The 13,776-nt window shown below is 43.3% G+C and overlaps 1 protein-coding gene across 1 annotated transcript; it reads right to left on the bottom strand.

Annotated features, from left to right (window-relative positions):
* Positions 1–385: 385 nt before the first annotated feature.
* On the bottom strand, positions 386–12,891 carry LOC146964464 (potassium channel subfamily K member 5-like). Its single transcript, XM_085767341.1, has 5 exons — positions 12,383–12,891; positions 4,394–4,505; positions 3,960–4,126; positions 3,707–3,875; positions 386–2,998 (listed from the first exon to the last, which is right to left on the bottom strand). Exons 1-5 carry the CDS (start codon positions 12,566–12,568, stop codon positions 2,046–2,048), a joined length of 1,587 nt encoding a protein of 528 aa, XP_085623467.1. The 5' UTR covers positions 12,569–12,891; the 3' UTR covers positions 386–2,045.
* Positions 12,892–13,776: the final 885 nt, after the last annotated feature.

The raw sequence follows: 13,776 nt of genomic DNA, 5'->3' as shown, positions 1-13,776 counted from the left end.
ACACAAATAATTTAATGTTAAAAAAACAGACAACTGCACAACTATACTGGAGTTTTTACACAGTGGAGCAACAACAACAACAACAACAACAACAAAAAGAAACACAAAAGGAAACACTAAGACAGGACAATAGGTTAAACCTAAAACAGGACAATAGGTTAAACCAGCCTAATGTGTTCTTGGTTAATGATCTAGAGACATGCTTGAAATTCAGTCCTGACAAGTACCATGGCTGCATAACAATGCTGCACTGAGACGCTCCAGGAAAACCAGTGAAAAGTGAGAGAAAGAGGAAGAGAAGACACAAAAGTGATGGCCCTGATGGGAAATACAGGAGGGTAAACACCCAGTGCGTAAGAGGACACCTTTCAGTCGCTGCAAAGTACATTCAATAGATGTCACATTGTACTGCAGGGGATTTAAGCAGTGAGGCACCAAGGCAGAGTTAGGATGGTCAGGCATTGGAGTATATTTAGAGTCTACAGTATTCTCTAACTGAATCTGGCATGAATGACTGGTTTGAAATTTTAAGTATCCCTGTGTGACACTGCATCGCTGCCATTTTACCATTCAAAATAACACTGGTGAAAGTTTTAGTGAGCGAGTTAAAATGTGCAAAAGGACAGCGAGTTAGCAGGATAGCCAAGGGTTCTTACAGAGGACTGAAAAGCAATGGACATACACTGATATTTTTAGACAAATTTTGGTCTCAAAAGTCCAGCTGTATTCACATGAAACTAAAAAGGAAAAAAAAAAATACTGTACAATAACCGAGAGCACCAATACTGCTGACTTTGTCTCATGGCCAGAACACACGTCAAGAGAGCATTGATCCGTTACAGGTTAACCTTGGCTGCCTGTCATACGCGGCACTTCAGTCATTCATGCCAGTGCGAGCCCCTCAAAGGCAAACACAAGTAGCAAGGCCGTGTCCTGAGTGGAGCTGTGTTTGTGGCTACTGCTAGGCCCTCAGCCAACATTTACATGGCAAATACAATGAAATGAAAGGGTGCTAAAGAAACAGACAGGGCACTGCCGCTGTCAGAGTTTCAGACCCATTATGCACTGCCATGGTAGAGGGCTCTGAAGCCACACATTTGACATTTGTCATGCTGTCATCAGCAAAACACAACTGCACAAGTATGCGTTGGCAAAACCAGTTTGAGTGCATCTGCTGTGTCACAGTGGCACACATCACTGGCAAAGGGAGTCACACAAAAAATAACTGGATATTTTGCTTCTCAGTTGTTAAAAAAATTGTAGATTTTTCTCTCGTTTGGTTTCAGGATTCATGTTGTCGATGACCTTGTTACGTAGTCACAACTCTGTGGCATGTAGTCACAATAAACAGCAATCTCAGACACAAGTTTATCAAGGACTTCACAAATAAAGAAATGAAATATCAAAGAAAAAAAAAAGTTGGCCCATAACCCTTCTTTCACAACATTTTTCTTCAAGGACAAACGCTTGGCTCAGATTTAGAAGACAATCTGCAATGGAGTGGACTTTGAACTGTCCTCATTTGGTAGAATTGTGCAATGAGAAGACATATAAACCCAAGTATTGTTTTTTCCTTTATAAAAAGCTACAATGTCCTTCATTAATAAATACTATTAAAACACCAATATGGTGTATATGCATAGAGGAAACTATGGGGGAATCAAATACATTTCCATGCAACCATGGAAAATAGTTCTTAGATTGGACAACACAATAGTTTCTCAAACTGTGTAGAAGACGAGCAGATGTTCGACACTCCTGGGGTTACATGCCGGGCTCTGGGCTCCGTGTTCATTAGGATGCTGGACAGCGTTCAAGAGTTTACAGGAAGCTCAACTTTGAAATTAGTCAACGTGTTTTTTAAAAAAAAAGAAAACGTCGATTTTTTTTTTGTTCTTGGCTTTGCAGTCTCATGATCAGGCGAAAGTGCAGTGGGACATCTGATATCCTCCTCACATCAGAATACAAATACTTCAATGCCAACCAGGTCAACGACAGGAAGACCAGGAAGATGTACTGACACACCAGTTAAACACCGGAGCGTCTCAAGACTCTGTGTTCTCTTCCTTTGCGTATTCCTCTACAAGTTTCTCATACGAGTGGCTGTGTTCTGAACCGTCACTCGTGAACACAGAGCCTTCAGATTCAGAGTTCTGCTCCTCTTTGGAATTTGTTTCAATGTTTTCATCGCATGTGGTTATAGAAAGTTTTGCTTTAGAATCGTCATCGTCGCCGTCTTCGTCGTCGTCGTCATCCTCCTCCAAGTTATTGCTGAGAAAGTTTTCCTCATCAATAAAGGTAATGTTTGCGTTCTGGAAGGTTAAGTGGTGGTAGTCTTTAGAGTCCCATGTCCTTCGACCGCCTGACCCACAGTCTCCCGCTCCCCGGCTCTCCAGGTCCACGTCCTTGTCAAGCTGGTTCTCATACATCTGGTCCTGGTCCAGGTCTAGGTCACCCTCTACGTGATCATCCGTTAGCAGCAAACCATTATCTGACCCCAGGAGGTAGTTCTTGGACTTTGAGAAAGCTACGGTGACGCGGTCGCTGAAACTGTAGCGTCTCTTCTGGCGTGGCGAGCGGTCCAGACTGAGGATGGTGTTAAACATGGGGGCGTCGTTGCAGCTCTTAGAGCGATTGATGTCTTTCGTTTTATTGGCGCTGCCGCCCGTACTGCCGGCGGTCCGCTCGGCTTTTTTGGTCCCGATCTGCTTTATCAGGTCGTTGTATCCCTCCTGCTTCTTGGACAGGAAGCTGAAGATGTTGACGTCGTTGGGAGAGGGCGACAGACGGAGGGAGGCCTTGTGAGACTCTTTGTAGTGCCGGAGCTCGTCCAGAGATAACTTGCGCAGCTTGCGGCGCTTCTTCAAGGCCTTGTGAGCCTCGATCACCATCCGCACTTTCCAGTTGAAGAACAGAGACAGCCAGGCCAGGCCCAGATAGATCCACACCTCCACGAAGTAACGGTACAGAGTCGGGTAGTCCGTGTTTGGGTCCACACCTGCAGGGGCAAAGCTTCCATGTGAATTACATTCCAAAAAAAAGTCATTGAAATGTGATATTTTCAAGGCGATCAAAAGCCCACTCATCTTCTCCAGTTAAAGGGATAGTTCAACATTTTGGCAAACTGGCCCATTGCCATAATCCCTATGGTTTTAGGAGTACGTCTTAATTGTCGGTGCAAGCTATTTTTAGAAAAGCGGAGCGGAGTCGCGAGCTGCTCAGAGATTTCTTGGTTTCCCTCATCAAACTCATCAAATACACAATCCAACAACAACTCAAAAACGCTCTGGTGGACAAGTTGTGACCTGCACATTTACCACGCTATGAGATAATAATAGAACGTTACCAGACAGAGTTGTTTTAGAGGTAAATTCATGCAAAACCAACAACTCTGTCTCATAGCGTTCCATTATTATCTCGTAGCGTGGTGAATGTGCAGGTCACAACTTGTCCAGAGCGTTTTGGAGTTGTTGGATTGTGTATTTGATGAGTTTGATGAGGGAAACTGAGAAATCCCATTAGTTTCTGTAGCCTGGTTTTGAGCAGCTCACGGCTCTGCTCCGCCGTTCTAAAAGTAGCTTGCACCAACAATTAAAGGTAACTTTAACGGACCAACTGCTTTGACTATAGGGATTATAGCAATGGGTCAATTTGCCAAAATGTTGAACTATCCCTTTAATAAATAAAGCATTTATCCTCTGCTTACCTGCCACCAGGTCCCCGAAGCCAATGGTTGTCAAGGTGACAAATGAGAAGTACAAGCCCTCTACGTATGACCAGCCCTCCTGGGACATGAACACAAAAGGAGGGAGGACTAAATGGACCAGGACACCCCAGAGGAGAAAAATAGCCGTGCATGTAAACTGAGCCTTTCTCTGCAAAAGAGAGAAGAAAGTGTAAGTTAGACATTTTTAAAGAGATAAAAATGTTTAGTCAAAAATAGGCCCATAATAGCTTACCAGTGTAAAGCCCTTCTTGGTTAGGTACTGGCCCAGGTGCTTGGCTCTGCCACCAAAGAACTTGCCCAGCTCACTGATCCAGGTGAGACACAGAGGCACACCAAACAGCCCATAGAAGATGCAAAACACACGGCCTGCTGATGTTTTGGGGGCAATGTTCCCATATCCTTTAAAAAAAAAGGTTTAAGTTGTCAGGAATATCTGTGTTGGGCTGTCAACTGATATACAGATTAGAAAACCTAGCCAACATTTGATCGTAACAGAGTTTGTCACAACGACAGTGAGACAGTCTTAAGTTGGCTGATAGCACCGTCACGTTGCTAAATCTCATTTTGTCTTTAACATTTAGGAAAAAAGTTTGACGAAAACAACTGGAAAAAAAAAAAAAAAAAAAAACAAACTTCTTTTCCAAACAGAGCTCAAAAAGCACTTACCGATAGTGGTGATAACTGTTGCTGCAAAGATAACGGCATTTGGCCAGTTCCAGTTGTTGAAGGTCTTGCTGCCAGTTATGGTGACCCCCTGGCCTGCAGCATCAGACACCACCTGAGGAGGAGACAAGAAAAACAACACAACTGAGACAAAGGTGGAAATGCATTCAGGAGAAATTAATAATAACAGCACCAACAGCAACAACAACAACTTGTGACTTTTATCAATAAGGCAGTTATAAAGGTTAGACAGTTACAATCTTCCTATGTTAAATGAAGACAGGAAGTATGTTGTATGCAAGCTCCATTTCTTCCACCACATCCTTCCTGAGATACGTTGATGGTATCTGGAGGAGTACTGATGAGCTGAAACGACACTCAGGCACCCTAGGGGGTCGCCTTTAACCCCAGGGCTTAGTAGTTCCAAGCACTGCTTACTTTGGTAAGGAAACAGGAAGGCAAGCGCTGCATCTCTAAACAGCCATTTCATAATCACTTGATATGTAGATTAAGACGCAGCAGGTGATTATTCAGTGGCTGCTCTGATGTTTGTTTTGCCTTTTCCCAACATCCCCAGTTGCACTGAAAAACAACAACCTAGAGTGAGGGGGTCATGTGGGGCTCTACCGCTGACCCCCTTCAGTATGACATGCGTCAGCTCACTCTTTCTAGAAGGTTTCGGTGTTGAAACCCCCTCATAAAGGGAGACAGAAAACCATTCCCATCCAAATGTGTGCCGGAACAGCCGCAGCAGAAACCGGACCGCTCCTCATGGGTATTCGCAAACAGTCGGCCATGTGTACTGGGACAATGTGCCCCCCCCACCACCACTTCACACCAGAACCACCACACACACACGCACACACGCACACACTTAAGGTCCTCATTGTCCGAGTGTGCTCGCAGGAGGGGAAATGTGCATGGGTTGGAAAAAACTCACATAAGCCCTAAAGTCCTGGAAGATGCCTGGTTCTTTAATAATAACAGGTCTGTGACAGCTCTGCAGTGTAATTACGGGCACATGGGGTGGGGGGGTGGCGGTGTTCCTTTGTCTGCTGAAACAACACTCAATTCTAATTCATTCTAAAGCCCAGCGGAAGAGCCTTCCGTTGGGCTTTAGAATGACAGTTGCGTCAACCGAGTTTGTTCTCAAACCATGACTAGAAATTAAAGAGGAAAAACCTCAGCGGAGCTTACGCACTTCTGCCAACCCCCCCTCAACCAACCCCCCCCCCCCCCGACAGTTTTGCAGCATCTGTAATGACTGCGTGCGTTTATGGGGTAAACTTGTTATTGGCTGCGTTCGGGATAAAATCTTGTTTGGCTTAAACTGATTACAGGATGGTTTGATACCCAGCTACTGCGTATCCCCTCGCTGACCCGAGTCAATGAACCAATTGACACCACGGTGATACAGATAAACAGTCCACATGCAATGAAATGTGAAGACACTTCTGTGTAAAAAAAAAAGTACATTTAAGGTCTTTTTTTTCCCAGTGAGAGCGGAAACACAGATGCACCATAGCAGACTGCACCACAGCAAATATAAGAGAACAAGCGTTCACCTTTCACACCAAATATGCATACGTGTGGTTAAGTGTTATAACATTTACAATACCACAGCTGCACCAGTTGTATGAAATGAAACCACATATTTAAAAAAAACCAAAAAAAAACAACTAATACCAAAGAGCACCCTTCCTCCTTCGTTGGGGGGGCGGGGGGGACGTGCAAAATCTTTGTTTAGGCCATTGTGCAATAAGCAACAGTATGGCTATAATTAGAGGGGACATGTTGTTGTTGGGGGAAATGTGTATTTTTCTGTGCATGTGGGGGTAGAAGGTTATGGCTTCATTGGATCATGTACAATAAGTGGTCGTAGGCCACGGTGCCATATATAAGACTATGGCTTTTCAAGGTATATGAAGAGGTTGTTGATGCTGTAACACCTGGGTTCTCTCTGTATGATTGAGTCTGATCCCTCTGGTCTAAGGCATCAAAGAAGCCAAAATGTAAAACACCAAGTATGTCGCAAGTTGGCAGCTAGTACTGACATTTATTGAACAGACTAAAACTGACATTGTTTTAAAGGGGAACTACGCAAGTCTGATGGCTTTTCCGCTGTTTGGTAATCCTCCTCCTGGCCATGTGCATTTGTTTACAATGAACAAATCAATCAATCGAGCGGTACATAACGTTTTACATCATATACAATATGTTACAATGTGTGTAGTATTATCTGTCATAAACAAGAGATTACAGGTTACGGGGCGCGTTACGTTTGTGTGGCGGTGCCACAGAGACGAGAGCTGGGACACCGGGTCGGAGGCTCTGATCTTACAAGGTTGGTTTTCAGCCAAGAGACGCTAGGTGGAAGGCAGAGAGCCTCCATTGATTTAACCATCACAATTACACTGACACTGTTTATTTAAGGTAAAAATGTAGCATAGTTGAGCTAAAAATCCTGCATGTTGTCTGAATTTGATATTCTGAATGAAAATAAAAATAGCTTTGTTTTTCCATTAATGGTGACTTCAAGCAAAATGAGAATAGATCAGATATGAACAAACTGGTGAAAACTGTATTGTGATTTCAGAAAAGCGTGTAAAACAAACAACAGAAGGAAACATAGACTTAGCCTTGTCTTTTTCTCCTATGTCATTTTGTGAATGCCAGATAGGAGCTTGCCGCTTGTCAGTCTATTGCTTGGTCATAACCGTACAGTAGCTGTTGCAGTGTATTGTGGGATTTGTTAATGGGCCACATAAAATCTTATCGCAGGCTGGATCTGGTCCCCGGGGCCCTGAGTTTGACATGTGTGTTAAGACAAGGAGACAACAAAGGCTAACCCCCTCCCTCCACCCCTCCCACACAGGTGACCGTGTTTGAAAAAGTGACAGTGTTATCATGTCTGCGGTGTGCGTGTGTGTTCAGCCATGCACCTTCCTCCTGCCTAATGAGGGTGCTCTGCACATGTTCAGCCTGTCTGCCAGATAAAAAGTGCTGAAGTCTGAGACATGCAAACTGCTGATTCACAGGAATACAATCAGAGCAGAGTGCAGACTAAATCATGGGGGTACGGGGAGTCACGGAGCCCAAGGATGACCTTTAAAACTCAGGATAAAGACTGATATGTTTTCATGTTAGTACAAATATTTAAATATCCTGCATTGCTACAGTCAAACTGTTTTGTCGTTTGCCTCCCAGGAAGGCGTGGTGGTAACCAGTCACAAGGAAGTAACCGGACAAAACATGGCTTCCATGGACCGGCTGAACAGGCCCGGCAACACACAAGGTCTTTCATTATTCAAGGGTCAATGACTGGTCAACTAATGGTCACTTCAGGGCACAGATGACCCTGTGAAAAAAGGCAAAAAGCCCCAGCACTGGGGAGGGAGGAGAGATTAGGGCAGTGTGTCAGGGTGAGCCTCAAGCAGGAGGAAGTTGTAACTGTGGCTTCTTCAGACCTCAGGTCAAACCACAGCTGCCAACATGGTGGACTTCTGCTGACATTTCATTAAACATGTTCTGGATCAAATAAAGTGTTTCGTGTTCTTGATCAAGATAAGAGGGGCAATTAGCCTCCAACACAGCACTGGAAAAACTAACATGACCTTAAGGAAATGCACCACGCTCTTGGTTTTTATGTTATTGTCCAGGTTAGTCATGGAAAAGATAAAATAGAAAATGGAAACTAAACCAAACTGCAATCTTATACATTTACATTTTACAGTAATATTTGACAATGTACTGAATAAAATAAAACATACAAAAACATAATCTAGCCTAGCTCATTAATGGTGAACCTCATGTTGACACGACCTCAGTATTGAAGAGGTAGAACAGCTATGGCAGCAAGATATCCTTTCTCTGATCAATTTAACAGTGGAAGCTGCTCCTGTTGTTGACTATATTCAACTTCTTTGTGTCAAATACGATAATACATCTGAAAATGTCACTTTACAGTCTGGAGGCTGTGCTGCAGTGGATATGTTATCATGACTGTTAAAAATAGTCCTCAGAGTTGTTCATAAAATGATCTTGTAAAAACGCCTGCTGACATTTCGGATTCTCACATCCAAAAAACGGGAATACCATTCACGCAACACAAATTATGGAGTTGACTACAAATGACAAGCGTGTCCACAAACACGGAATTTGATAATTTGCAGTAAACAGAAGATGACACTGCAGAGACACAACAACAAGGTGGGAATAGAAAAACTTTTCCAACATTCTCTGAATTAGACGATTACAGCAATAACAATTTGCCAACTGAATACACACATTTAGGATTCGTTAACACAAATCAGCAGATCCACGGTGAAAGGGATTGTACAAAGTGTGTGCCACTGATAACACGATGAAATAACACATGCGGGAGTAAAACTATTGCCAAACTGCAGGCTTAGCAGGTCACCACTGCCACACTCCAATATCCACTGAACAGTAACACGCACAATGACAAACGGAGTGTTATCAGGGCAGCTGGTGATCCAACACACGCTCCAGTTCCTAGGTACTTTTCCACTTGCAGAGTGGGAGCAGCAGCTGCTTGTGGGCAGGATTGACTGAGACGCAAACAATGAAGTCACTCAGAGCTCTTCCATGTCATTATATATTGATTTCTGATACAGAGTCTGATGACTTGCAAACAGCGCCTCTGGAAAACAATGCTGAGATTTCAGCGGGTGCACCAGTCAAAGATCCAACACAGTGAGCGCCGGGGAAAAGAACTTTTCCAAGAGATGGGAAAAAACTGGAAAGGTGTGATTTATTCCAAAGCTGCAGCCTGTTCTGGTATTTGGTAAAGACAGAAGAGGCCAAACTGTAGTCCCTAGACAGCAAAACAATGTTATCTTACATCTGCTCAGCTAAGCTTATTATACCATTAGCTGATTTTATTGTTTACAACATGAAATATCACATATGCCATTTTCCCTAATTTTCTTTTTTTTCTGTGGAGCTGATTAACATTTAATCCAACTCAACTTGTCTGGACAGGATCTGATAGACTTGATTGATTACCTGAACAGTGCAGAGTGCTGGCTATTGAGATGCCGACGTTCTCACACTGTGCTGACATTGTATAGTCATAAGGGCCTGCAGTAAAGTCAAATTAAGTAAACAAGGGCAATAAAGACAGAGACGTTTTGCCAGTTAACTCCTTAAACCTAAACGTATGACATTAAATTTGACTGCTACCTTCAATTACTTCATTTTACCCCCAACATATTGCAAAACAAGAAGAAAGACTCGACTATGTCAGAGCGTTAGCCTCCGCCACACAATCGTAGACACATGACAAAGTTAACTGCCCCCAAACACAGTGCACTTCTTCATTCGGTTGTGCTTTCATCCCAACTAGAGGCCGTGTTTCACTTTGAGCATGTGACAGCAGTGGGTTGATGAGCATTCGCAAACTTCTCATTTGGCCATACAAACGTGATCTTGAGTCATGTGCGGGGGGGGCTTTTTGTAGCCACACAAGTGAAATGATATAACTGAAAAGCCACAACACAACAAGTGCAAGGAAAACTTGCACTCTGGGAAATGTTGAGGTGTGTCACTGGTTTCTCTGTGACTCCTTCCAAGTAACTGTTACACCTCACAGGACTCAGGACTCTTTCCTCAGCACAAAACTAGGGCACGTGGCTGCTGTTGTGCTGCCTGCAGAGAATTTGACCTGAATATGTACCCTAAGTGTAGGGTGTGTATAACTTATGCCTCCTGCACGTCCAAAAACATTACATCAACTGTGTTGAAGTCAGGTGCTCACTTTCAGTGTAAGTGTTAAATCACTTTTGCTTCACACACTAATGCGGCCTTGCACAGCACTGTGGTTAACTCAGTGTTTTCCAACCTTGGGGTCGGGACCTCATATGGGGTCGCCTGAAATGTCTAGTAATTGATAAAAATAAAAAAAATCTGATAAAAATATTTTTCTAACTAATTATTATTCTTTTTAAAATTATGATTAAAAACACCAAACACAATCTTAAACAACTGTAGTCTATAATTTCACTTTCTCAAATATAAATTGAGTTCAAATAAAATGCAGCATAAAAGAATATCTGAGCTGGTGCCTCTTGATTGAGAAATTTGTGATGTCAAAATGGGGTCACGGGCCAAAAAAGGTTGGGAACCACTGCTCTCACAATGTTTTGTCTTTGTTGAAGAGGTGTTGATTCAGTTGTATGATCCTTTAGAAAGTGGAATATCAACAGGTGTTCCTATTATTTTGTCCACCCCAGTCAAACTAATGACAAGAGGTGATATAACAGACACACTGTAGCCTACAAAATTATCATACAGCTAAATAAACACCCCACCCCCAAAACCCCTTACCCATGCACACACACCCTCGCCTCCTCTTGCAAGTTTTATAACTGCTTTTATAACCAGCTCTCAAGAGCCAACATTGATGGGCCATAAAGTCCAATCTATAAACTATGACCACTTCAAGGAACCTATAGTTAATAGTAAACTCCTTGTTAATAAAAACAGAGGAGACTAACTTTTATTAGAGTGTTGCCTTCTCTCATATATATTTTAATTGTTAACCAGCCGAGCATAGTTTCCACAGTGGAAACCTAATAGAACCTCTGCTCCCGACACAAATGAGGCTGATAAAGGCACCTCCAGGGCGATATACTCTGTGATTCTTTGTTTTAATGTACTGACTCCAAAGCCACTGCAGCAGGTGTCTTGGCAAACATACAGAGAGAGAGAAAAATACTGGTGGATGTGGAATGAAGCGTGACTGGGGTTTGGGTTAAGAAGCCCAACATGATTTAATATCACAGTCTACCTCTGGTGCTTTTAAGTGGTCGGACACAGAGGAGCAGGACTCGTACAGTTTCACTTCCAGTGGCTTCTAAGGTTTCAAACAAAATCGAAAACCTTTCAGCTGCTCCAAAATCTCCCAACCATATTATTCCTGAAGCCATTGCAGGGATTTGGCCGTTAGAGAGGTGCCATTAAGTGGGGGAGGTTCAGGGGCATATCCCTTTCAGTCTTCTCAACACAAAAAGAATAAGCAGAGGGGAAGCAAAAAAAGGGGGGGGAAGGGAGCAAAGTAAATCTCCCCAATACTGATGAGGGCCCAAAAAGGGGAACAGGTTGAGACGTGTTTCTGGGAACATTGGCAAGTGCAAAAAGAAACACGATGACCAACCACGAACAATTTCTATAATACCTGATGTGTCTTGTCTGTACAGGAATTCACTGTCAAGTCATACACATTGAACTTATAATCACATCTTCATGTCACTCTCAGAAGAAGGGGGGGGTTAAGTGAAAGCCTACACACTTGTGGAAACCACCTGTGTTGACTTACTGTGTTCATCCAGTGCTCTCAGTTAGAGCACAGGGGTCAATGGCACCGGCTTTACTACTAGTTAAAGAATTGCAATTTTGACAAGAAGCCGGCAATAGAACACCGTGTACTGCGGACGAGGTACTGCTATCAGTATCACTGCCCCAGACAGATTGCTGCCTGGTTCTGCAAGACGAAACTAAATCATCTGGGTAATAAAATAATTATCCCCCATTAACCATGGATACAAGAACCCCACCAAAGATAACAGCTGATAACATCTATGACAAGTCACATGAGGGGGAAACTGCAAAAAAAACTTCCCAACAGTAGGAAAATTTAATGTCAATTCATGATGTTTGATGCAAAAGAAAAAAAGAGGCCTTCAGACAGAGGTGAGGGTGTGTTGACCCACAGAGTTCGAACCATGAGCTGACAACTTGTCGTTTCTCCCCGAAGGTTTGTTGGTGTTTGGAGACAGCGGACGCACCAGCTGAGGCTCATTAAGCCCTCATGTGTCACCCTTTTCAAGTTAGAGGAGAGGAGCAGCACAGAATTACACACCAGAACCAAATGATTCACTGTGAAACCATCTCCGTGTGGACTGCTGCACACAACGTGCTTCACCACATTCAGAAAAGGAAAAGTGTCAAAATTTAAGAAGGGGTCCATACCTCTAATATTCTGTCCAAATCATCTTGCGTCAGGCACGGATAGTCCTCAAGTATTTTATCCTTCTGGACTTTATACTTCTTTGCAGCAAGCTTCCAATTGGGCTCCTCCAGAACTTGAAAAATTGCTGCCCCAATGGACAGGTAGAAAATAATGGCAGAAGTCAACAAGGGGCCTTTATCTACCATACTTATGTGCAGTGAATCAACTTGGAGAGCGCGGGACAGGGGGGGAGAATGAGAGAAGAGAAGGAGGGGGTGAGGAAACAACAGGCGAAGTTATGCGGGACTCATTCTCAGCAGCAGGTCTGTAGGCTTTAACAAAACGTTGCTTCTTGTTGTTCCGCGGGAGAGAGGAGAGGAACCTTCTGCTGCCGCTGCTGCGTCTGCGTCTGCTGCTGCTGCCGGCATTGGTCTCCAGACATAACAGCGCCAAAAGTAAAGTTACAAAGCGGTGCTGAGCGCGCGTGCCGTGCTACCGCAGCCCTAGTAGACTATCTCCACGTGCACACACACACACGGCCGGGGTAATAGTGAGTGCTGAAGTAGTGAAGAGTGGAGCAGGGGAGTGGAGACGAGCAGCGAAGATCCGCCCAGAAAAAAAAAAAAGGGCAACATCGAGGAGGGGCCCACCTCTTCAGTTTGACCGGTTTCTCATCTGTGCAGGTGAACAGCTGCCAACACACACACACACACACACACACACACACACACACACACACACACACACACACACACACACACACACACACACACACACACACACACTGTGTATCCACAAACTCATGTCAAACTCATAGTTCAGGGGCCACAAACAGAGCAATTTGAAGTGGGCCGGACCAGTAAAATAATAGCATGATAACCTACAAGAACTTTGAATTTCTCAGTCTGTTTTAATACATTGTGAAGATGTTTACAGTTAATAAGCTATACTTTATAAAACATATTATAAACAACCTAAAATTTCTTGATATAAAATATGTGCAATTTCAACAATATTATGCCTCTTCTGTCTTCTATGTGTTTTTCACGCTTGGTAAATTCATCCTGAGGGCCGAATTGGACCCTCTGCCGTGCCGGTTTTGGCTCGCGGGCTGTATGTTTGACACCCCTGCTTTATTTTGATGTATGTTTGTTAATTTAAGAAATGTGTAGCCCACCACAAATTAAATATAATTCTCAACTGATGCAATGTTCACGTTCAGTAATTTGCTACAAACAAAACGACTTAAAATACCTTGTTATGGCTATACATGTAGGCTTTTTATACTCAAGTCTGTTACTTCACTGTTTTTTTAAGTTTCAAGTTCCTCTCCTGTGATTGCACATTTAGAAAAGTCATGTATTATTCTAAATCTGCAAAGCCAATCATTGTAACTTCAGTGGCTGATTTATTC

The sequence above is a fragment of the Trachurus japonicus genome, chromosome 22 (assembly GCF_045865225.1).
Source record: "Trachurus japonicus isolate A0001 chromosome 22, Traja_1.0".
In the NCBI taxonomy this organism is placed as follows: Eukaryota; Metazoa; Chordata; class Actinopteri; order Carangiformes; family Carangidae; genus Trachurus; species Trachurus japonicus.
Note: the sequence above shows the minus strand (reverse complement) of the source record. Positions and strands in the feature narration are given on the sequence as shown.

Coding starts and splice junctions, on each gene's coding strand:
- LOC146964464 (XM_085767341.1), bottom strand. CDS start 12,568: ATGGTAGATAAAGGCCCCTTGTTGACTTCTGCCATTATTTTCTACCTG. Junction 4,506..12,382: donor ATTTGGACAGAATATTAGAG/GTATGGACCCCT, acceptor TCTCCTCCTCAG/GTGGTGTCTGATGCTGCAGG. Junction 2,999..3,706: donor CTTCGGGGACCTGGTGGCAG/GTAAGCAGAGGA, acceptor TTGCCCCTGCAG/GTGTGGACCCAAACACGGAC.